At 41.1% G+C, this 24129-nt stretch overlaps 1 protein-coding gene across 4 annotated transcripts; it reads right to left on the bottom strand.

Annotated features, from left to right (window-relative positions):
- Window positions 1–15: 15 nt before the first annotated feature.
- Window positions 16–20870, bottom strand: ENO4 (enolase 4). Of its 4 annotated transcripts, XM_064464234.1 has the most exons (14): window positions 20662–20870; window positions 18171–18299; window positions 16753–16943; window positions 15149–15285; window positions 13708–13877; window positions 13371–13502; window positions 11850–11915; window positions 11114–11176; window positions 9848–10015; window positions 7930–8055; window positions 5459–5654; window positions 4416–4483; window positions 3729–3846; window positions 16–1087 (listed from the first exon to the last, which is right to left on the bottom strand). In XM_064464234.1, exons 1-14 carry the CDS (start codon window positions 20809–20811, stop codon window positions 915–917), a joined length of 1887 nt encoding a protein of 628 aa, XP_064320304.1. In that variant the 5' UTR covers window positions 20812–20870; the 3' UTR covers window positions 16–914. The 4 variants fall into 4 exon arrangements, with proteins under 4 accessions (XP_064320304.1, XP_064320305.1, XP_064320308.1 ...); XM_064464235.1 differs by lacking the exon at window positions 9848–10015; XM_064464238.1 differs by lacking the exon at window positions 3729–3846 and having other exon boundaries at window positions 922–1087; window positions 20662–20869.
- Window positions 20871–24129: the final 3259 nt, after the last annotated feature.

Here is a 24129-nt window from a genome sequence, read left to right as displayed (position 1 = left end):
GCATGTTTGCTAAGAAAATCTTGGACTTGATCTAATTGCTGAACTACATATGATTCCTAAACTTGGGGAAATTTGTCTCTCATGGATATCTTTGTTTCTGGGGGGCGGTTGGTTCTGGTGCTTAACTTTTCACTTGGGTATCTGTTACACTGAATTTGAGATGCAACATTTTATACATGTATTTTTCCTCAAATTATTGCTGCTGTACTCTCTGTTCAAATTTTCAAATTATACAAAACCCCGAAGTTTTTTAAAAGTGTTTCTTTTACTTAGACTGTTTGTTACCTGGGACATAAATTATCTTTTCACTGTGGCTTATTAAAAAGACTCCTGACAAGTTTCCCAGACCTTGCCTGGTTATTCCCTGCCTCCGAGTGAAGCAAGCTTCCCAGGGGTGCCAATTACAGCTTTGTGCCCTACATTTGGGGTTTGCGCGGATGCGCTTGTATTGATAGCTAGCTAGAACTGGAGCAGAACTTCCCTCGTAGGCCAGATCTAAGAGCAGCATTGAGGGTGTGTGGGGGGATGGAGCAGCATAACAGTCAAGGCCTTTGTTTTTTGTAAATGTTTTTTTTTACTGTTTGTCAATAGCTTGCTCTTTGTATGGAGAGAGATTCTGACTTTCCCAAAACAAACATTTCTTTTTGGACTTAACACAGAGGTATTTGTTTTCTCAGTTTGTAAGTGCAGCACAGGATCTTGTGGTATTTTCAAACTATAGCTGCTGCTCAGTTAACTTGGTTGCAGCTGAAAGCAATGGTCTCCTGGGAAAAGAGGAGCTAGTATCTGAACGTTTTTTAAAAAGTGTAGCTAAAGTGCTTGAAAATAAATGGATTAAAGAGTGGTTAATATATGGGTTTCTTACTATAATTTTTTTCTTTTTAGAAATTCATCCAAAAGTTAATGTTGACAACCTAGGTGAGCGTGCTGTTCTCCGGGGGCGGAGCAGACAGGCTGCGAACCTGCAGGGCTGGCTGAGAGCGCTGCGGCGGCAAGGAGTCCTGCTTTGGGGGAGGAATTACGTCAGAAAGTTGTTTTTCTGGCTGGGACTCTTCGGCAAAAGCAACAAATTCAAGATGTGCTTCACCTGAAATAGAAGAGAAAAAAGAAACTCATGTTTGCTGTAATCCAATTTCTTGTAATGTTCTCTGGTGCGCTCAGATTTCTTTAAAATGCCACATGATGCTTACAAGTCTCTGAACACCTTTAAGTCTGGTCCTTAGGAAAAACGAGCAAGAGCCCTGCACTTTGACTGCAGGATTAGGGCACGGTGCACAGCAGCTCGAGCCGGGATGGTTGTTGCATTCCCTTCACCTTATCACCTCGCCTTGCTGCCCTTTTTTTGAACGCCCGTCCTCCTCTGCACTGGTGCTCTTGCAAAAGTTCCCATCACCCGGCTGCGCCTCGTCCCTGCCCCGGCCTTTGAAAACTGTCCGCGAGCCCACGTAACTAACGCTGCGCCTCTCTTCCCACTGCTGGTTTTCCCAGCCCCATGACGCCCCTTCCCTGCCCTCACCACGGAATTCCCTGGTTCGCCACCTGCCCAGCGCCCACCCCATCACTGGAACGCCCCAGCGAGGGCCCGGGCGGCGCCCCCAGCGAGGGCCCGGGCGGCGCCCCCAGCGAGGGCCCGGGCGGCGCCTCCAGCGAGGGCCCGGGCGGCGCCCCCAGCGAGGGCCCGGGCGGCGCCCCCAGCGAGGGCCCGGCCCGCGCCCCCAGCGAGGGCCCGGCCCGCGCCCCCAGCGAGGGCCCGGGCGGCGCCCCCAGCGAGGGCCCGGCCCGCGCCCCCAGCGAGGGCCCGGCCCGCGCCCCCAGCGAGGGCCCGGGCGGCGCCCCCAGCGAGGGCCCGGGCGGCGCCCCCAGCGAGGGCCCGGGCGGCGCCCCCAGCGAGGGCCCGGCCCGCGCCCCCAGCGAGGGCCCGGCCCGCGCCCCCAGCGAGGGCCCGGGCGGCGCCCCCAGCGAGGGCCCGGCCCGCGCCCCCAGCGAGGGCCCGGCCCGCGCCCCCAGCGAGGGCCCGGGCGGCGCCTCCAGCGAGGGCCCGGGCGGCGCCCCCAGCGAGGGCCCGGGCGGCGCCCCCAGCGAGGGCCCGGCCCGCGCCCCCAGCGAGGGCCCGGCCCGCGCCCCCAGCGAGGGCCCGGGCGGCGCCCCCAGCGAGGGCCCGGCCCGCGCCCCCAGCGAGGGCCCGGCCCGCGCCCCCAGCGAGGGCCCGGGCGGCGCCCCCAGCGAGGGCCCGGCCCGCGCCCCGGGGCTCGCAGGCCGCCCGCCCGCGCACCGGCCCGGGGGCTGCGCTTAGGCAGAGCCGCCCGTGCGCCCCGGGGCTCGCAGCGAGGGGGGGCCGGTGGCCGTGGCGGCGCTGCTGGGCCCGGCCGCGCGCCCCGCGGGCCGCTCCTGCGGGGGCTGCGGCGGGTCAGCGGCGCCTCCCCGCTGCCAGCCTCTGGCGGAGCCCTCGGCTCCTCAGCCCGCCGCCAGCGTGCTCTGCAGCTCGCAGCCCAGCCGAATGGAGAGTTTGGTATGCAGCTCGGACGTGCTGGCTCAGTATTTCCCTGCTGTTGGTTTAGTTATTGGATTTTATTTCTGCCAAACGATTAACGGCTTCGGGAATTGTTGCTATTTCATTTTATGAGATAGATACAGGTTTAAATATTTGTCAAACTCGAGCTCTTTGTTTAGACTATACCATCTGAATAGGGAATATATTAATATTGCTGAGGCAGCTAAAGTTCATAGCTCTTCATACTTATCTGTCTTGTTTTTGAAAAATGCGTTCGGTGGAACTACTGCCTTAGCAAAGAAGAATTTCTGTCTCTGTTTTGTACAATGATTATATATGATTATACGGGGGAGATTTTGAACAATCAGAATATTTTCAATAAATTTCTTTTTTAAATAACAACTTTGTTCTATAGCGTGCGTGTCAAGTGCTGCTGTCCTACGTATACGAGATTGAAAATGAGTAGAAACAAGAGGGTAAAATGACTTAATTCTCCTTCATTTTCCTTAAGCACAATAAATTCTTGCAAACCCTTTCCTTCCTTTCTTCCTCTCCTTGTCTCTCTGCCTCCCCCTCGGACTGTATGCCTTTATTCTGTCTTGATTGATACCTGAACAAGCGAGAAGTGGTTCTAATGAACTGTTAAGCATTTAACAGAGTAGAGTATAGTGTAAAAAGAAGCTGCAGATCCTGAAATGCAGACAGATGCATGCAAGTGGCTAAGGCTGAATGTGCATAGTCAACTTCGGTTTCTCTTGGGTTTTCAGTGCTTACCCACGCAATTGTAGCTTTCCAAACACATTTTGCTGGAAATGTAACACACAAAAGGGGGTTGTGAAATGAAGTTTTGTTAGCTATATATGTTTAGGGGCTTGAGGGAGATGGGGTATTTGGCCTAAAATTCCGTTTTGTCAGCTTTTTGTCGTGTTATATGCATGGTTTTTGTTTTGTTCCTTTTGCACCGTGGGCTTCAAAACTCCAACCAATTAATTCTGGAAAAAAGCTTAATGTAGGCTACTCCTCAAGAAGGGGTCTATTTTAACATTCAGTAAACAGATAATCCATTAGGACAACAATATACATTGTGGCATGTGCTATCCTAGGTTTTTTTGTCAGCGCTTATTTATAGTCTTTTGATTTCGCTTCCCTCCTGTGGTGCAGTTTCAATCATTCTCCCTCCAATCTTTGTTCTCGTATTCATTGCAAGCTGAAAACAAAGTAAGAAAGAAGCTCATACGTAGTGTTCTATTCTTGGCCAGTTCTTCCTCTATAGCAAGAAGGCGGTTGTATTTGGTCACCCTTTCTCCGCGGGAAAGACCTCCCAACTTGATAAACCTGGCACCCAGTCCAACAGCCTTAAACGAGAAAGTGCGTATTTTAAAACTACACGGTTCGGGAAGTGAAGTCATTCTTAATTATGAAACATGGTATCCTACTTCTAATTTAACATTCTTAGCTTTCTGCAGATAAAAACCCCCCTTTAAATAGAAATAAAATCTCCTAGTGAAAGATTTGTCGAATGCAAACAATAATTTTCACTGGCGCATGAAATGAAATTTTATTTGCAAATGTAGCTTTAATACAAAAAGACTAACTATATTAGTGTTAAGGATTTTTGCCTAAAATATTATTACTACTCAGAAATGTTTCAAGTAACTCACATTTTTTTTAATATAAACTAATGCAACCAAATAGATCATACACACTTCTGAATGTACTCCCTGCTTTGGCAGATTTCCTGTGTGTTCTCTTTATACTCAAAGATTAACTCTCTGTGGGGAAAAAAAGGCAACTCTCTAGAAAAAGCCCATTTTGTAAAATGTTGTTTCTTTCTCAAGCAGAAACAGGCTTTCTCCTCAAAAAATAGTTCACGTTAAAAGCAGTGCTCTGGCAATTGTGCAACTGAACAGCTTTCAGTACTTACCAGATCCACAAGGCTGTCATCAGAAGATTCTCCATCTGGACTTCCTAATATGGTAATATGTCTTTGACCTATATATAACGGGAGTGTAAAACCTTCATTAGTGTATGTTTTATATATCAGCACAGAAATTGTTTGGACTTTTCATCCTTTTTTACCTTTGGGCTATCTAAGCGTAAATACAAGCAGGAGTAAAACCACTGAAACCCATCTCATAAGGATGTAAACTGTATTAGTTTCCTACGTTAACATGATGTTTTATTTTCAGCATGGTTATGGGAATGTCTAACATCCTACCCGAATTTCTGTCGCTAGCTGATCTGTCTGGTAACGTATTCTGCAGGCTAGGAGGCTGCTCTAGTTATTTTAAATGCGCTCCTTACTATAGTACTGATTTTTCTTCACTATAGAAGAGAATTTACCATCATGACTGAATGAAATCTTTAAGTTGCTATTTACTGTCTTTGGTACAGTGATTCTGGGCTTTTTGATGGAATAAGGAAGGGATTTAGATATATTAAATTTGTCCATCTATTCCTTTGGTATAAAAATGAATAAAGAAAAATTGATACCAAGAGAAATCTTATGCATGAAACTGCGCAAGTTCTTAGTGCTGTTACCACAAAGGCTCAATAATATGCACTCAATAATCTAGGTAAACTGCAATTTTAAACATTCTGGACTTGTTTGGATTTCTTAATAATTAATACAGTATTAGTCAAAATTCAGATTACTCAACTCCATCTTTTTTTATTTTGTTTAATTCTCATCTCTAGCGGTATGACACTCAGCTGCAGTGGCAAAGGGCACCCACATTCGAAGCATCCACAGTGTATTAATTTACCGTAGCTGAAGCCTTGAATGCTGTGTTAAGCTCCTGAACGGAGATTTGTGAATCAAAACATGAATTCTAGTTTCTTCTGGCAAGCCTTTTCTAAATTACAAGTGGCAATAATTAAATAAAAGGACGTAGGATTTACAGGTGTAACAACACTATTTATTGACTTGTAAGCTTTGAAAGTCAGCCTTTCGCCCCCTGTACTCACCATCTAGAAGTCCAGTAAGTTCTACGAGGTCTGAGACCTTGGTTTGGTTAATATATTTTAGGACAACACCACTGCACGTTGGTAAGTTTATATCTTGGTCAGTTTTAAGTTTGGAAAGATATGTGGCAGCATCTTCAGCAATCAGGTAACATTTGGAACCAAGATTACAACATATGTTATTCCATTGTTGTCTGTCCTGCGTAAACAAGCAAGTAAATAACTGGAATTTCAAAAACCTAAGCTGAATGAAAACCCTAATTGAGGAGGCAAAAATTAAAAGAAAAAAAAAGGTGAATTTAATCTTAAAGATACCCTTCATATAAAACTACTATCTTTTATGCCTTATTTTAAATCTGTCTACCTAAGAAAAAAATACCACCAGATTTTTGGTTGGATTTTAAGATTTTTCTAGAAAACATAAATTCTAAGCTGGAATTAATCAAAGCTAGTTGCATTCATGTACAGTTTAAAATATTTAAAATTAAATTAACTGTAGAAGTTTGCTATTTTGATTTCCTTCATGAGATTTATTTAATTTTAATGGAATAGAAAATAATTTTCTATTGTTTTCTTCAGAGGACTCCTGCTTGAGTTAATATTTTAAGTGTCATAATATTTGTTTGAATATAAAATAATGAAACAGGAGGCAGCCATAGACTCAATGACACATACGAAGACAGGATGTTCAGAGCTGTACGACTGGCCCGTAAGGAACAGCAGAATACAGTGCTCTCTTTCCAGCATAGCTCCAATTTTTTAGGGTCTTTGTTTCTTGATTTTAATGCACTGTCCACGTGGTACCGAGATTTAAGGATAAATAAAGGACAAGGATATATAAATCATTTGAAAGAAGAAATTTGTGAATTATCTTGTTTTCTTTGTGTCCAGAGAATACCAAGTTTTTACATTAAAAACATAACTTCTCTAGTTACTAATTCTGCCAGTAATGATTCTTCGTCTGCGGCTCAGATGAGCTTTTGTACCGATATACAGTTACAGCTCTGTATACGGGTCCATTCCTAGAAGGATTTCAAGCCCACATGTAAGTGAAAATGAAGATTCTGACACCTGAACAAATGTTTAAACTTAAGCACTAAAGCGGTCTGTTGTCTGGCCATGAATTGTTGAATTGGTACCAGAGCTAATCCTCAAGGACCTAATTATCTGTGGCAAAGACGTGGCGTGGGTAAACCTCGTAGATTTGCGAGGGGGAGGAGGAGGAGGAGAGGCATGTCCCTTAAGAGTACGCTATTCAAACTGTACTTCACTATCTGTTGTAATTCTGCAGATTTTCATATTGCAAATACATTTCTTCCCAAGGATCCTCATGGAAGTTTGCAGCCCTGGCAGGGGCGGGGAATAATTCGCACTGAAACAGTGCAGGGAGCCAAGGATAACTACAGCGAGGGAGCAGTAAACACAGATATTAAAAAGGTGAACTTTTAAAGTTCCAGATGAGGACAAAATCAGTCGGATTTCTCACTTCATCTGGTTTAGAATTATCAGTTCAGGCACTGGGAAGATTCACAAAAACAGCCTCACTTTGCTTCCCCCTTCAGTCATGGTCTTCATGTTTTGTGCATGAAAACAACCCTCGTATTTATTTTAAAGACGCTAAAGTGTGCAATTTGACAGCAGGAGCAAATTTTTATTAAGATGTGCAACTGCAGAATCTAGGTGTACAGTTGTAGGTTCTGCTACAATTAAGTATTATCTCTTTTTTTGTAACACATGGAAACACAATCCTATGTATAAATGCTAATATTTAATCTTTCTTTCATCCATCTATAACTTGATAACATGCTTAATGTATTCTACTTGATTGCTGTAGTCTTTTGGCCACACTAAATTAACTCCTCTAACTTTGAGCACAGTGGTAAACACATGGTATCTTACTACCACTTTAAAAACTCTGCTGAGCAATGCTGCCGTGACAGGCTTGCTCTGCCTTTGGGTATAAATCTCAGCCATAAAGAATCGCAGCAATAATTTTGTCTTTGAGTGATTCTAAGGAATATAGAACTGTGTCCTAATTTTTAGCTTCTCCCATGTAATATAATATAATATCATTTATATATAACTTGAATTTTATAATTAGATTTTATAATTTGAATTATTTGTTTACATAAGACGGAAAATATAATAAAAATGACAATGGTTTAGCAAGTAGAATCAGGGAAAAAAAAAACATTTTCTTGTAGTTTTTTAAAATACTTGTACTGCCCATATTCTGTTCATGCCAGGATTATTTTCTGTCAGGAATTATGTCAAAAGTAGAGACAAAATTTAGAGTTATCGTCAATTACAGAGAAGCAAATGACTGTTATATGCATTTTTATAGTGGTATTTTTGTACCCAAAGACTGAAAATAGAAGCTTTGTATTTCATGTTTTGTAAAGATGTGAAAAGTTCAGTGATATGCCACTTAATGGTATTATCAGTTTTTCAAGGACTGCACTTTGGTATCTTACCTCTTTTCTTAAGGGATCTATTAATGCAATAATAAAAGGAAATTTATTAATCAGCTCCACGTACATGTCAACCATTTCATCAGGACTTTTGAATGTTCCAGTGAGTATTTCATATTTTCCTTTAACCTAGAAAGTAAAGTAAAAAGCATAAAAGATAAGGAAGGTAATACTTTAAAACCCAGAGTACTAAGGTAAGCATACAGATCTCTGTGAAGGCAGTGGATCGTGTGTTCTTCAATGAGGACACATTCACTTCTCTGCTTTACTCTATGGTGGTCAGCACATCGTTAGAGAAAACTCTGCCTAAAGTAACTGGGTTACAGTGGGCTCATGCCAAAGTCTCTGAAAGACGCCACTCCCCAGACAAGGGAGATCTATTTCAGCATTTTCTAGGTGACACTGCCAGTTTTACACAACTTTATCATAAAGCTAGCAATATTTTACATTTTTATTAAATCTTGCATGGAAAATCTCACTTTTCACTTCCAAAAAAGGTTAATTTTTTTGTCCACATTTTCATAAAGAAAACATTGCAAGGGGAAAGGAGTACATCCTCAGTGCTCAAAAACAAGATATTGCCTTCCCTTGCCTCTTTCCCCTTTCAAAAAAGCCTAGTTTAAAACTAGTCTCATCATTATGAGAAGCCCAAACTGCAGAGTATGAGGATTATTAAGGGCACACATCGAACGCTGCCAGAATACCCACTGCTTTAGTGACTTTAACAGCTCAGTAACAGAAAGTTGTGGAATTACTGAGAATTCATTGATTAAGATCTTGCTTATTCTGGCATAGGATGCAGATATCACAAGTGGTCAGGAAAGCAACTGCTTTCACAAAAGATACTAATAATGGAATGTTTGTCACTGTAGCACACCCAAATACACAAAATCTCATGATATATTAAATGGAATAGCAAGTTTCTTTTCCTGCTTAAAGAGAAATGTGATTGATCTTGGAACAAAGGGCAAGAACTTCAGGACTTCAGCTGGAGATAAATAAACTTTGTCAAATAGAAATCTTGAAAACTAAGAATTAAAAAATGAGCATTGATACACAGTGAGATCAATGGTAGTGGGTATGCACACATACCATAGCAAAAATACACAGAAAGGTCACGCTAGTTTGAAGAAAACAACAGCTGTAGTGTAACAAAATGGAGAAATAAGCATGTGGTGGTGTGAAGGAAGTACAGAAGTATACTTGCGTAAATTATTTCTTGTTCTTCATCCCTGAAAGCAAGGTGGATAGAAGATAATTATTTCATTTATACCTTGTGGTGAAATGAAAAAACACCTACCAGGATTTGCCACCTAATACTTTAACTCAAAACTGTCTGAGATGCAATGTGAAATGAAGATGGTTTGTTAAATAGGGCACATAGTAGGTGTTTGCCCTTTCAAACGGTTTGCTATATTTGACATAGACTGATCTAAAAAATCTTATTTAATAGAGAAAAGGAATAAACCTGGCTGATGCAGGCAGGCTTATACCATTTGAATGCTAAAAGTTAAATCATGACAGTAACAGACATTCCCGTAGGCAGGACACGAGCCGTAATGGGGGTCTGCCTTGGTCCAGGGAGCCTCAGCCCACGCAAGGTGCACCACCAGTATGCTGGTACAGCTGCGGAGGAGGAACACATGCATTCTCACTGCTCCCACTGCACCAAGCTACCGGAAGGAGGTTGGCATGTCTCGGCCCCTTGCACTCGCAATCCAATAACGTAGCTGCTACACTTGTAGGACTGGTGCAACCATAATTTAAAACTGCAGAGACAAGTCTTTTTGTTTGCTTGATTGCTACCTTAAAAAATGGAGTTAGACGCTTCTAGGTGAGTTTGCAATGCAATAAATAATGTTAGCAAATAGCTACATTCCTTTTAAAAAAAACAACAAAATAGATATTTAAAATAACTTACGTAATCCATTAACTCATGAGCAGCACAATTTATTGCTAAGTACATGTCTGTTCCTAGCTCCAGACCTATATTGTTGCAAGCTGTTTGCATTAGGAGTAGCGGTTGTTCTAGATTATCACATCCTGTCATTAGGCAACCTATGTGTGATATTCTTTTTAAGGCTCGTGGCTGAAAGTAAAACAAAAATAATCACTTTATTTACACACATGTATATATGTAATACATATATTTTCACTGGCATTTCAGTCTGCATTTAGTCACAAAAATATGAATTTGTTCTCAGAAATCGATTAGGAACTTTAGGGACAATTCTCTATGAATGAGGGGTAACCAAGTGCTAACGAGTAGAGAGAGAATAGTCATTGGAAATACATCTTGTCATGTAGTCCTCGCTCTTATATGGCCAGACTGGTTTACAAAAAGATTGTAAAGGCACTCTTAACCGCCACTGGGTTGTTATGGATGCAAAATAAAAGTTTCCAGTGCTATGGACCATCCTTTGCCACAAAAACGTATTCTCTGCTTTTAAACCGTTTTTACTCATTTATCCTCAACTGCAACTTTGATATTGCCTTTATGGAACGTTCAAGAAACACTAGAGTCTTCCAAGACATCTAGAAGGAACAAATTCCATAGAGGGGAAATGCCTCTAGCACAGCTGTGTGGAGGTGTCTGCCTCAGTGTTCCTGGACGCGGGCCACAAGCAGAGTTGCACTGAGCAGATATTTCACGTGTCTGTCTGTTGTCAGGTTTTTTGTAGGTTTTTCAGACGCTGCACGCTATTGTGAGTGCTGCCCTTTAGCTACTGGTTCGTATCTGCCATTATCTATAACCAAACAGGAACTGGGGACTTAGTGCAGCATGACCGAGGGGGGAGTTATGCCCCCAGCGTTAGCAAACAACACAATATGCAAGTGTTACAGGTAATAGTTTTATGGCCTACGTGAGCAAAAGGGCATGTTCTCTGCTGGTGTTACAGGCCTGCAAATGCTCATTTGGATAATTTACCAGGTTTTTGATATGAAAGAAATGATCAGACTCTGGTGCAATTTTCCCTTTATGTTATTGTTCCATAGGATGGGAAGGTATAGTCAGAAGAATCCAAATTATCATGTAAAATATGAGCATTTGGAATATTTAAAAGTCTTGCTTTGACCTTTCTGAAATGGTAATGTAAATTAATGTTTCGTCTCTTAAGAACATTTTTGGTTCCCTGCTGTTGTTAATACGTTGTTGAAGGCTTAAAATGAAAGTCTCTTTTCTTACCGGAGCTTTCTTCCCTGTATTATGTGCTCTGCCTTTCTTACTGTCTGCTAGCTGAGGACTGGGCTGTTGGGAGTGAAAGAAAGAAATCAATTCCATGGGAAAGTCCAAAAATTTAAAAAAAAAAAAAAAAAGGTGACTGAATTCTGGTCCAAAGAGATTGCGAATATTCAAGTTAGGAAATAGCTTCTGTTTTATCTTGAATACTACTGGCATCTATCGAGTTTTATTTTGTGGTGATAACTCATTTCAAATGTTTATTTCTATGTGGCATCACCCCAACCATCATTTGTTTTTCAAAAGATTCCCACATAGTCTATCAAAAATACAGGGGATCTTAGAATCCACACTCTGTACATGGAGAAACCCAACAACCTTGCTTTGCAAAAAGCACGGGGACATACTGAGAATGGTAGGCTACTACAGCAGCAGTACCTTGAATAACACATGTTGTGTGTGTGTGAGACTGAGCATGTGATACCATTCACTCAGTGTACTTCTTCAGGCAAATAGAAAGTCTTACTCTGTTTAGAACAATGTTTTACTCTATCTTCCTTAATTTAATACCACCAAATGGCCAATGTTTTATTCGACTGTCAGAGAAACACATCTTCTATCCTGTGCCATAAGACCAAACCTGCTAACGGGCTAAATGTTCCATGTTTAAGCTCAAAAAGACAATAGTAGCAGAAAGGCCAAATGAAGTACATCTCATTATTATTACACATTTTTATTGTACCGCTTTGCCTGGAGGCTCCAACAGTCTCATCATTTCTTTCTGAATATCCAGAACTCTTTCTATGCCCTGAAATTAAACAACAGTAATCTTCAGAAGAAAGATAAATTATTTCATTTTAGCAGCTTAAATCACTTAAACACTTATTCTAAATGCCGATATTTGTATTAAGTCTTCTTAAAAAAAAAACTATTATAGGCTTCCTTAACACCGTCTCACAACCACAAAATGCTGTCAGGTGTCCAGTGATATAAGGTTAGTAGCACTGGAATGAAGAGGAATATTTGACTATGCTGCCGAGTGAGGTGGCAAGAAAAGTGGTCTCTTCTTCCCCAAAGGGAACCCTTCCCAAATCTAGCAAGTAAGCAATATCTGGGTCTGCGTAATATCTGAGAAGCGGGAAGATGATAATCACTATTCACAATTGTGACTGTATCTAACACTTCCTAACTGGAAACTCTGAGAAAATTGAATGTATTTACCTTTAGAACATTTCCAGGAAGCAGGGGAAAAAAATCGCTGTCTTAATTTTAAACATTGGGGAATGGAGAAACACTACAGCTAAACAAATCCATTGCTTTTAACACAAGACTCTTTTTCCTTTTCAGCTGAGTTAGTAAAAGTTTAATTCTAACTTTGTAAATCACATTTCACATTTCCTTAAATCTGTGCCTGTAAAGGAATACTGAAGGGGGCAGAAGTCAGTCACAGCTGACAACGCATCAATACAGGACGAATGGCTACGTTTTTTGCACTGCAGCAAACAGCTTGCCACTCTCCCATGAGCTCTAGGAGGCATTACGTCTTTGAAAGGTACAGAATTAGCAACCTTATTAAGAGCTCTTGGTAACACTTCTGAAAAGTTAAAGGAAAAGGAAAAAGAAAGAGAATCGAGCTCAGCTATTTGTTCAGGTCACCAGCATACAAAGTAGAAATCACAGCCCTAATGTAGGCATCTTGTGCAGATACATTCTTCAATGCAACACATGGCTAAACAAAAAGAGAGGGTTGATCCAGTCTGTCTCATCCATCCTTCTTGCCCCTTGAATAGATTTTCTTCTGCTTTGTATTCCCTTCTATCTTCACAGTTTTGTTTTTTAAAGCAATTTATTCCCACAGATTTTCTGCTTTCCTGTGAGTTTGCTAGTTTTGTTCTGTATGCTTTATCAACTGATACTATTTATAATCTACTAATGTAAAATCACATTCTAAATAAAACTAAAATCTCTTATGTGTGTAACACAGTTCCCCTACATCTTCTTCAATGCACTGTTTTTTTTCCTCTATACTAACACGTACATTTTTAACTTGAAATCTTCCTGTGTCGTCTTTTAAATCTTCATCTATTTACTTCTTTTAATGATCGTGTTAGAATTTCTTAAAACTTCGGCCTTGCAAGTAAGCAGAAAATGAAAAATACAGTTTCTAAGGACTATATTGAAAAGATCTATATAATTATGTGCATATACACTACATATGTGAAGTCTCTAGAATATATTTATAAAAATTAAAATGAAACAGTACCTGTTTGAGTGATAACTGAACTGGTGGTATAAGCATAACTTCTTTCACTAATTTCAGTTTTGCAGGTGAGAATTTTTCACAGTTCAACAGAGTAACCATTGGGAGCGGCAGAGTAATTTCTTTAGGTGAATCCTGTAATTGGGAGTACCGTGTGAAAATAAAAATGTTAAGAATAAGAATTATTTCTCATATATTTTAATTATGGCACAGGACTCAAAGACTGCTGGGGACAGTGGTCTTAAGGGTGTTTTCTATGAGGTATATTTACGAGGGACTACTGGCTTCAGAACTGTAGAATAATTGTGACAATAAACAAAATGACAGAAATCACACGTACCTGATTACCTTTCAGCAGTGCAATATGTAAGTACAACGGGATGCGGCTAATGGTGGCACCGGCCTTAGCTATAGCAAGTGATGTTCCCCCAATGGCTAAGCTGCCACAAAGCACTGATTCAGCAGGTTCTGCAGGTGGGATCGTTCTCTCTGCAACTGCCACCTTCTTCCCTACAGGACAGAAAGCAGTAGCTAAATATTTTCTTCGTTTAAAATGTATCACAGTTACATGAGTTAATGCGATGTCATTTCAGTATGTACTCAAAGTATTACAAAAGAATCAGATCTTTTTTTTTAAGCCTAATCTTGTCATTTTTTCTCTATGAAATGACCTTACAAATAAGCAAAGTATCTGTCCCCACTCTGGTGTCAAATATGTTTCAAATCCATTTCTTTTAGAGATCTTTCAGCCACTGAAATCTGTATTTTTATTTATATCCAGTAATGTCATATCATTTTTCAGGCTCCTTTGATTTCGGTAATTTTTATTGTCTTCCTTATGTGCTCAGCTTTTGCATAAACAACTTGGGAGATTACTTTATAAGCTGATTGGGAGTACGCATACTTGATTTCTTGTACTAACGAGTGTGAAAAAAATGTAGGCCTGTTACAGTTGGATTTTCCAATGAGAAAATAGGTCTTTTAAATATTCCACGTGTTGTCTTGTTAAATTTTCAAAAGAACTTAATACCCTTTCAAATGTAGTAGAGTAACTTTTGACAAAATGCTCGAAACCCAGCAGTTCCCACTATCATTTTTATTGCCTACTGTTCTTGCATGAACATGCAGAGTAAGCACCTATGTGAAACCAAATAAATGGTCTGACTCTCAGGAATCATATGCTTTGGGGACTTTTTTGTAAATCTGGCCAGCTACTTTCGTTCCCAATAAGAATGCTGTACAAGTTTTGATTTCAACAAAATACAAATACTACAGGATACAGCTGTTATTTCATGATAAGATGTTCTTAATAGGACCTTAATTGGATATGCAGATTAGATTATACATAATTTGCATACTATACACAGATTCTATACCTCTTACACTGAGGATGAAGAGTTACACACGTAGACACTAGTAATCAAGTACTGAGCAACTTTGATAAACTGCAGTGTTTCGCAGAGGTTCTTTCCACTACACTACTTTGTAACCTGCACAAATTACAACACAGATGCTACCTCTGAAAGTGCCCACTATTGGAAGTCACCACCTCTTTCCGGACTCCTCTAACAACAAGTAGCTTTACAATCATTGGCGCCCCTCTCTCATTTCTGCAGTAAAAACTGCTGTGACCAGAAGGAAGATTCAGGACAGAGTAAGCAAACTCTTTAAACATGAGACACTGTGTCATGGTCTGAAGTATTCTATGGGATACTTCAGAAAGTATTTTAGCACCTTTACCAATATCCGTATTGCAGAAAATATTAAAATCAAAGTAAAACCTGGTTTTGCTGCTTTTTTCTTCCCAGGTAGTGCTGTTGCTGATGGAGTGCATGAAGTAAGGGCAAGAATGGCTTCTGCTGCTTCTTCTTGCTTTTGAGTTTCTTTTTTTTCTTCTACCTTTTTTGTAAAGTACTCACTGAGGGAAGAGGCATAAAGATCAATGCCTCAAAATATTGTTAGACATGTAACAAGTAGACACAGGATACAGGCTAAAGAACATGCTAAGGGATGGATTAAGGACATATATTTGAGCTTCTACCATTGACTCATTGTGTGAACCTGGAGAAGTCAATAAATGACATTATTTTTTGGTAGTTGTCTGCAGTGCTGATCAAAGAAAAAGAACCACAGGCAAGTATTATAAACCTTAGCACATGCTTTTCAAATCATACTGGTTTGAAAGCCAGCTCTGTGCAGACAATCAGCATGAAGGATGTATTTGCTTTGCATGAGCAGTAACAGATCCTGTCACAACTTCATGACATACAACAACTTGGCCTAGGTTGCTAATCCAACAGGCCACTTGTACACTGATTATCTAAGTGGCTGCGACCTCAGAAGTGGCTGAATTTCAATTACATGCACGAAGTAGAAACTCCATACATGGGTCACAGTCGCCCAATTCAGACAAACCAAGTAGGTAAGATATATAAAGTAGCGTAAACAATGCATTAAATTCTTATTTAGGCTCACTACAATTGGAAGAATTTCTTTCCCATTGGCTCCTTATTCCCCAAAGCTAATCCATGTGGAAAGCAATTAGGTTTGTTTTCTACAGTCTGTTAAGTGTGGCCGCCCAACAGCCACCCTGATAGCAAAGTGCCATTCCCCTCAGTGATGCAGTTGAAAGAAACACTTCCAACTACAGAAGAGGATGACAGACCATGTTACTGCTTCCAGGGTGAAGAAAACCATAATTGCTGCCAGGTAGCTCCTCTAATGTTACCATAAAAATACATTCAGATACATCTGTGATGCCTTTACCTTCCATCTTTTTTTCTTATAAAAACCAGTCATATTTCTTTGAATGGAAAAATACAGCCATTTATTTTTACTTTGGGATGATCCCAAGAAGAAATATTTGTAAGAAGAAATAAACATGGATGTTTACTAAAGAAACTGCTTCCAAAGACACTAATTGCCCCAAGTAAGAAGCCTTTTGGAGTAGCTTGCTCAGAAAGAAGACTCCACCAGGACCTGAAAACTATATCCATGTTTTCTGTGGATTAGCTCAATGAAGAACACACACAGGCCTTTCTGCAGTGTGGTGAACTGAAGAAGTGGAGTTGCTGTCTGAAAAAACATCCCCACTGCATTAAACTGGCACTGAAGGAGTTTCTTAAACTGAGCCTTTGAGTTGTGAACATGTTCAGGCATCTTTTTCTTAGAGACCCTTATTTTTGTATGCCATGTATGAAGCCTTTCATATCATAATTATGAAAAAAAGCAGGAAATAATACAGTGGAATGTATCTGCGATAGACATCATATCCTGAAAATATAAAAAACCCCTAGAAAATATTTAATAATCTGTTTTTCATTTACAATATGAATTAATGATTTATATTTCAAATGCAAAAATTTGCATAATATGCAAGACCTACCCAAGCATCTTATCAACTTTACACTGCTCAGTGGGCTTCAAGTCTCTTAACATTGTGTTCAGTGATTCATTCACCCATTCCACAGCAGTGTTAACAGAGTCATTTCTTTCTTTCTCATCAGCTTCAGTTGTTTCAGGTAAAGCATTTTCAGGTATTTGAGAGTGAGAAGACATTACAGTAGAACAAATCCTCTGAAAAAAATGTAAAAAGGCTTAAAACACTAATTTCTAACTTGGAAATTGAAAGTCATTTGGAAGACTAAGAAGTATATGTCCTTACCCATACAAGTACCTATCTCCAAATCTACTGTTTGCTCCACTTGTCTTTTTTCATCCAGCACCTTTTTCCTAGTCTCCTATACTTTGGTAATCACACACGTTATTCAAGTTTCTTGACCTAAATTCTAACTATTTAGGCAAAAACCTCCTGACAGATCTGCTTGATGCATATATTTTGTTATCATACTAGAATGGAGTTATTTTAAAGACCATACAGTCATTACGACATCTTTTACTGCAGCTGTTGGTAGCCTGGTGCACTATGACTCATCAGCGTCCATGCTTAATGCTATCCCTCATGATCAGTTACATTTTGTCTCACTTGGGTAATTCAAGCATATCTTTCTGTACTGCTGAAGGATAAACGATTCTTAAGAAAATTCACTTAATAAAGACACCATTTACAAATATCACAGAGTTGCCTGCACTAACACTATTAACTTTACATACTGTGAATATCTATGAAATGATATTTAATTCAAGAATGAAGTGAGCCATAGTTTAACTGAGGGAAAGTATAACTAATTACTCCACGATAGCTAGAGTTGCAAAGACAGTATCTGGAATATTTCAGATTGGAGGAGAGATGGAAATGCACCATCAGCTGTGCATTGGACGTACCAGACAGATATGGTTGACTTAACTATCACCCACATTGGCCTATTAGCTCAGTGTAAAAAAAGTGCCTTCACCTGTATTGTGTTTTTCACCTGTACTATATTTTTCTGAAGCACTGTCACACAAATAGAAATATAAGTTTCTGAAAATAATAAAAAAAAGAAAAATGTAAAATGAAAATGAACTTACAGGGTTAGATATGGGGTGTAAGGAAAAGCTGTGTGATCATTAAGACAGACAAAAATTTAATATACAAAGATCCACTGTCACATCCTACTCAAAAAATAAAGTATTGTCTAATTCATGGAAAATAAAGTTATTATAGTTGCTGCCACCCTCTAACTTTTCATGAAAGATTTTTTCCTAAGTTACAACACTATTTACTCAACTGTTGAGTCACAGGGATTCATACCCTTTCATTAAAGATGGAAAATAAAATATTCCTTACGATGTGAGTAGAACAGTACCTCTCCCTGATATTGTCTTATTAAAATAAGTAAATCAGGAAGAAGCAGCTCATACCTTCTCATAGTTTTTGACTCTACAGTATATTTCCACTTCTAATGTTGGCTGACCAACTCCATCAAGAACTTTTCTTCCAACTAATTTGCATATTACTGGAGCTTTTGAAAATTTAGACAAGTAGTTAGCCTTAAATGAAGGAGAAAGAACTTCATTAAAGGTAAAACTCTGTGCAAAGAGGTTTTTATTCCGTTAAATATATTTAAATCAAATCCACCATTGAGCAAATCCATTTATACATCCCAGTATTCAAAATACTTGTTATACTGCACATTTACTCCTATATTATCTGCTTAAGAATGAGATTCCAGGGAACAGATCCAACCCATATCTAAGCATAGAAGTCCAAAGCCACATCCAGCTTAGATGAACATGTGTTTTATTTGGCAAAGTTAGTGGTGAGCATCAAAATCTCCTTAATCCTCCTAGAAAATAGGCATTTGTCCAAAGCTTACTTGGGTTTGCACTGAATAACAAAAACAGCCATCCTGCTACTCATGAAACTCACTTCTATTAGAATTCACATAGCCTCCACCTCCCCTGTGCGGTGAGCTGCTACAAAACAGTGATTTTGTTTGTGGATTAGATCTGGAAAAAATACATGCCTCTTCTCTCTCATGAGAGAAGATAGATCCTGGACAGGAAAAATTCTTAGAAATGCATACAGAACTCTACTAGATCCTAATGTTATATTAAAATTCCTGTAGCATGCTTTCATTAACAAGTAGTTCTTAAGCTTTTTTTTCCTCCCCACCAAAATACTAGAAACAATCTTTAACCAAAATCCTCCTGCTCAGCAAAAGTTCTCATGTGAAATGTTACACATAAATTTCTGTATGTGTTGCAGACAGGGGAAAAACAAGAAGTATTTTCAGAACGCACTTCTTGGGTATAGAATGGACTTAATGTCCTGGATACCTAATAATGTTTCAAGGTTGCTTCATCAAAGACGTGTACAGCGGCTCGCGTGTCTCAACACTCAACTGATGCAATATTAAAGATCTTCACAGCAGAAGATTTAATGTGGAAGGAAGAGAAGCTTGTCAGCAAACTCCTCACTAAGAATGATAACTGCACCTTTTGTAGACTCCTCTCTTACAAAACATACTTGTTTTAGGGTTATTTAACAGAAGACCAAACTCTCCTAATCAGGAGTGTTGTTTTGGTTGGATCCAACTTGAGCTAACCAGGAAGGCACAATTTTAAGGAGTTGTGGGCATGCTGCACCTAGTAACAGGACACAAGTCAGCTGATGTAGCTACGGGTCACTACTCCATGGGGAATCTGGGATTTTAGGTTAGCAAGCTTTGAGCCCTATGAGAAAGGTGAACACCTGGACTTCTGGCAGGAGGAGTTCTCACTTCTTCCAACATGATCTTTAATGGGCCTGTTGAGCTGTCATCACCCAACTATAGGAATATATTTGTAGCTCTGTCTGTATTTAATGGACACTGATGTTGCTTTAAAAAAAGGATTAAGTTGCTACCTGAGGTTTACTACATACTTCCTTACAAGTTTCAAGTCTGGTACTGGAGAGGGTCACCAAACCATGGCTAACTGAATGGGAAAACATGGAAACGTTGATAGCTACATAGAAGAGGAACCTGCCAAACCAAGCAAAGCAAGGGAAGGTGTTACCAGTCCTAGTCCCTTCCATTGGTGATATCGAAACACTTGGAGATGGTATAAGATGTAATGAAATGTTTAATTTCCATCACCACTTTCACATCAAAGAACATACTAGAGACCATTTTCTTCCAGGAGCTGCTCACTATTGCAGCATTGGCAATTCCAGTATCACCACTAATGGAGGTTTCATTAGGACTGCTGCCTACAATATTTTGCCAACTGGGAACAGATAAAATCGGTCTGATTCTTGACACCTCCACTGAGGCCCGTGTGCTCTGCAGGGACAGCTGCAGTGTGATTAGCACCCAGTGCCTTGCTGCGGCTGGCCCCAGCCGCCGCTGTGCCGAGCAGCGGCTTCACCGGGGCCCTGCACCCGCGCCCTCCGCTTCTGGGCCGAGGCGAGCAGCCAGCTCGGGACAAGAAGCCCCGCTGCTGCGGAGATGTGTGCGGCCCGGTGCCGAAGCGCCGCTGGTCACAAACACAAAGCCATCGCAGACCTCGCCCGAGCCCGCAGGAAATTATCTAAGCTTCATTTTAATCACAGAGACATCGTGCTCCTCGCATCAACCTGCTGGTTTATCAAACCCCTGGGGTGGGCAAGCGGCACCAGGGCGCACATTAGCCCCCGCTCGCCCGAGGGCGAGCACAGAACTGGGAGCGGGCTACGGGAAGGCCCGGTGCGGCGGGCCTCCCCTTCTATGCCGCTCCTCGCCCCCGAAGCATGGCGCCGCTCGCCGCGGAGAGCCCCCTCCAGCACCGCTCGCCCCGCCGGGGGCGGCAGCCCCTCAGCCCGCCGCGGCGGGCTCTCCCTCGGGCGGAGCCGCAGCCGGCGCCTGCGCCCGGCTTCCCCTCCCCGCGCTACCAGCTCCCCGTAGATATCCGCGGGGCGCTGGGGGAAGAGGGCGTTGAGCGCTTCCTCCAGCCGCTGCGGCACTCGGTGGCCTCGGTAGTACGCCGCCGCCTCCTCCCGCGACCCCTGGAGCCTCCGCAGCCGCCGCCCTCCGGACTCCATGGCGGGGCTGCAGCGGCTGCGGGCCGGGCCGCTGCTAGGCGACGGCGGCAGCCCGCGCTCTCGCGAGAGCCGCGCTGGTTCCCCCGCCCCGGCGGCAGCGGCGTCCCCTCAGGGCGCTTGTGTCCCCTCAGGGCGCCGCCGTCGCGGCCAGGGGGCCCACGGTGAACGGCGCTTTGCTCCCCCGGAGCCGCTAACGATCATTCTGCCCCTGCTGCGTTGCTGGGCTGGGCTCGGTTGGAGAGCCGGGGTGGGGGTGGGGGTGGGGGTGGTTTGGTTCGGTTTGGTTTTCTTAATGCCGTGCGGTGTTCCCGCTTCCCTCAGAGGCTGGTTATGGTCTTCCAAGTCAGAATGCCTGGAGCAGGTACTCTTTAGTTTTAAAAGTCTCTGAACAACAAAATTGTGTAAGATTATCGTCCTGAAAGAGAGACAGATTATGGTTTGCGAAATGTCTAGTGAGGATAACGCTGCAAAATGCCCCAGTAACTCTGCTGCGTTTAAAAGCCCTTTACTTTCAATGAAAAGAAACGTTTCACAACCTAAATGATCATTTCTAGCCTGCAATTTGCTACAAAAACTTTCACTTTGTTACACTGTTCATTGGTAATTTTGTTGAAGTAACTGAAAATGGAGATACTTAAAAAGCTGTTAGCTGCACACTTCCTCAGCTCTAAAATCAATATGTGTAGACCTTTGCTCATTGTATGTTCGCTTCTCTAGGTTGGGTGATAATGAAGAAAAATCCCTACTGAATCATTTTCTTTTCCTTTCACATCCTTCAGAAATAGTAAGGTACCTCTCTAGAGAGTTAAACCCTCTTTTTTTTTTTTTTTTTTTTTTTTTTTTTTTTTAAGCTGTTTCCTCAGAAGAAGTTTCTAAACTGACACTACCCCTTCCTTGAGGAGAGCGGGCAGCGAATATCTCGTTAGATTTTTCCCGTTCAGAACAGGTTGGCTGCTCCTTTGGGAATGTTACGGCTCAAGAGGGGCTCGTGTGGTCGGCGGGCCAGGTGACAGTAGTGGAGTAGTCCCACATCAGTGTCACATGCACGTGCCTAGCCCAGAAAGCTCTGGTTTAATCAAATATTCCCAGAAGAACATACCTCTAGAGGTAACAGTGCTGGTGTGGTGTGCTGAGAGCATCATCATACGCTAGACAATGCAACCTGATGCGAGAACTGTACTTTCTAATCCATTTCAAGTGCCTCTGAGTCAGTTTCCTGCCTTCTGCCTTTTAAAGAGCCGGAATTAAATGCATAATGGAGAAACAGCTTCACGTATTGCTCTGTGGGTATTGATCAGTTGTCTGGGAAAAGAAACTTGTTGGCTTTGCCTTTAGGAAAGCTTAAGCAGATTGATACCTAGTTTATTTAATAACTGCACACTCTTATTTTAATAAACCCCTTGAAATACTAGTAAGGATTCCCCTCAAGTATTTATCATTTTTGATCAATGATAAATGATGTCATTTTGTCATTGAATCCAGTGAATCACAATCAAGTGAATGTCCTGTGAATTATCTGTTTGGCCATGCAATTTCCATTAACAGTAATAGTAGTTGTAAGCACGTAGGATGGCTTATCCTGTGATCCTACCTGTTATGAAGTAGTTAACTGATTAAGGTTAGGATACTGCAAGCCACTTCATACCATCCGTGAACTCTCTGCAACCCCATTATCTTCATTAGGCTTGTGTGGGTGTAATTAATTGGTGTTTAGTTAACAGTTGTGTTGAATGAAAAGAATTTAGTTCTATTTCTCTTAGTTTTATTGGCCCCATGGTGCTAACAGGCTAAAGTGTAATTAATAACTCTCTAATCAAAGTATATGTAGCAAGGCCCAAGGAACAAACCCAGTGAGGAAAAGCCTGTGATTAGTGTGACTCTGGCCTTCTAGAAATGACTGGGCACAAATTACACCCTATAGCAGTTCTTTTTTGTTTTTAAACAGTGAAGATATTTCATTTATATCAACATGTACATGTAAAATGTACAAAACCAGCTGTATAAGCTTGCAGTCATTACTTTGCTATGGGTGTCCAGTAACACCATATTTTGATGTCTTCTCAACAGATTTTCTCCCAAAATCTTTTTAGATCGTATAGTATTTTGGGTAGATAGAGAAATGGACCTTGTGTTTCTTCTGAGAGCAGATGCACATAATTTTTTGTTCACCTCTTGCCTTTACTGTAACTCTAGTGCCAGTAAGTAAATTAAGATCAGCTGTTCCTCATTTATGATATTGTATTGCGTGCGCCTTCCTTTTTTTGCAAGATGCTTCATCTCTCACTTGAGTATTTATATGTGGTGCTAATCTGGGGCACTCTAAAACCAAGTAGAATACAGCATGCTTAAGTGTCACATAAAGCATTTACGTTTTGCTGTTCTAAAACGTTGCTTTAAAGATATAAACTTGTCCTGCCGATCAGTTAAGATCATGGTCTCACTGCCATCTGCGTTCTTGTTGGGTTTCACAGAAGAGTATTGTGTGCTCATTCCACTGGCAGGGTATTCTTTGAAGTCAAGTCTGAGAACATAAAAACTGCATGACATTTCCAATAAAATCAGGATTACCTTTTTAGCTTGGCATTAGAAATACTCTTGTACAAGTACATTACTGGATTTGAGGCATTTTAATTTCCTAAATAAAAAAAGCTTTTTTTTTTTCTTTTTACACCAAACATGTTTCTGTAGTGTTTCTTTTCATTCTTGATATTCTGTATTCTGTGAAGGATAAACTCCAGTAACAAATCAAAGTAAAACTTTACATACAAGAGTAAACAAAAGCTTAGGTCCTGAGACTTAGCTGAACATAATGTGTAGATTGGGCTTTCACTGTGGATAAAAAAAACTTCCAGGAACTTGAGTAATATGTATACTGGGTATTAGGAACTTTCTAATAATTATGTAGGTCTTTCCCTCCCCCCCCCCCCAGCATTATCATTTTAATTTCCAGAGTATTCATATGAGAGTTCATTTACCTTGAGTAATGATGCTCCGCTCCAAAGGTTACTTCAAGTTGAGTGGATTTCAGTACTAACTTCTTTCTAAAGTTTGAGGATTCTTCCTGTGGGTCTTTTCAGCTCCTGCTGTGCGAGGGTGAGTGTAGCCTTCTCCAGAGGAGCTGCTGCGCTAAAATGTGAGAACTGATAGGCTTTGATTCTAACTCTAAAGGTGAATTGGAAGACACAGTATTTAAAGATGTTTTTGAGCTGATTTTTGAATTTACAGAAGATTGACCTCACATTTTTGTGATATAACTGGTTTCCGCAGTGTGTAGAACTTTTTTTTTAATGTAAAGCACAGGTTATTGGTGAACACTAA

The sequence above is a fragment of the Phalacrocorax carbo genome, chromosome 12, assembly GCF_963921805.1.
Source record: "Phalacrocorax carbo chromosome 12, bPhaCar2.1, whole genome shotgun sequence".
Taxonomy (NCBI): Eukaryota; Metazoa; Chordata; class Aves; order Suliformes; family Phalacrocoracidae; genus Phalacrocorax; species Phalacrocorax carbo.
Note: the sequence above shows the minus strand (reverse complement) of the source record. Positions and strands in the feature narration are given on the sequence as shown.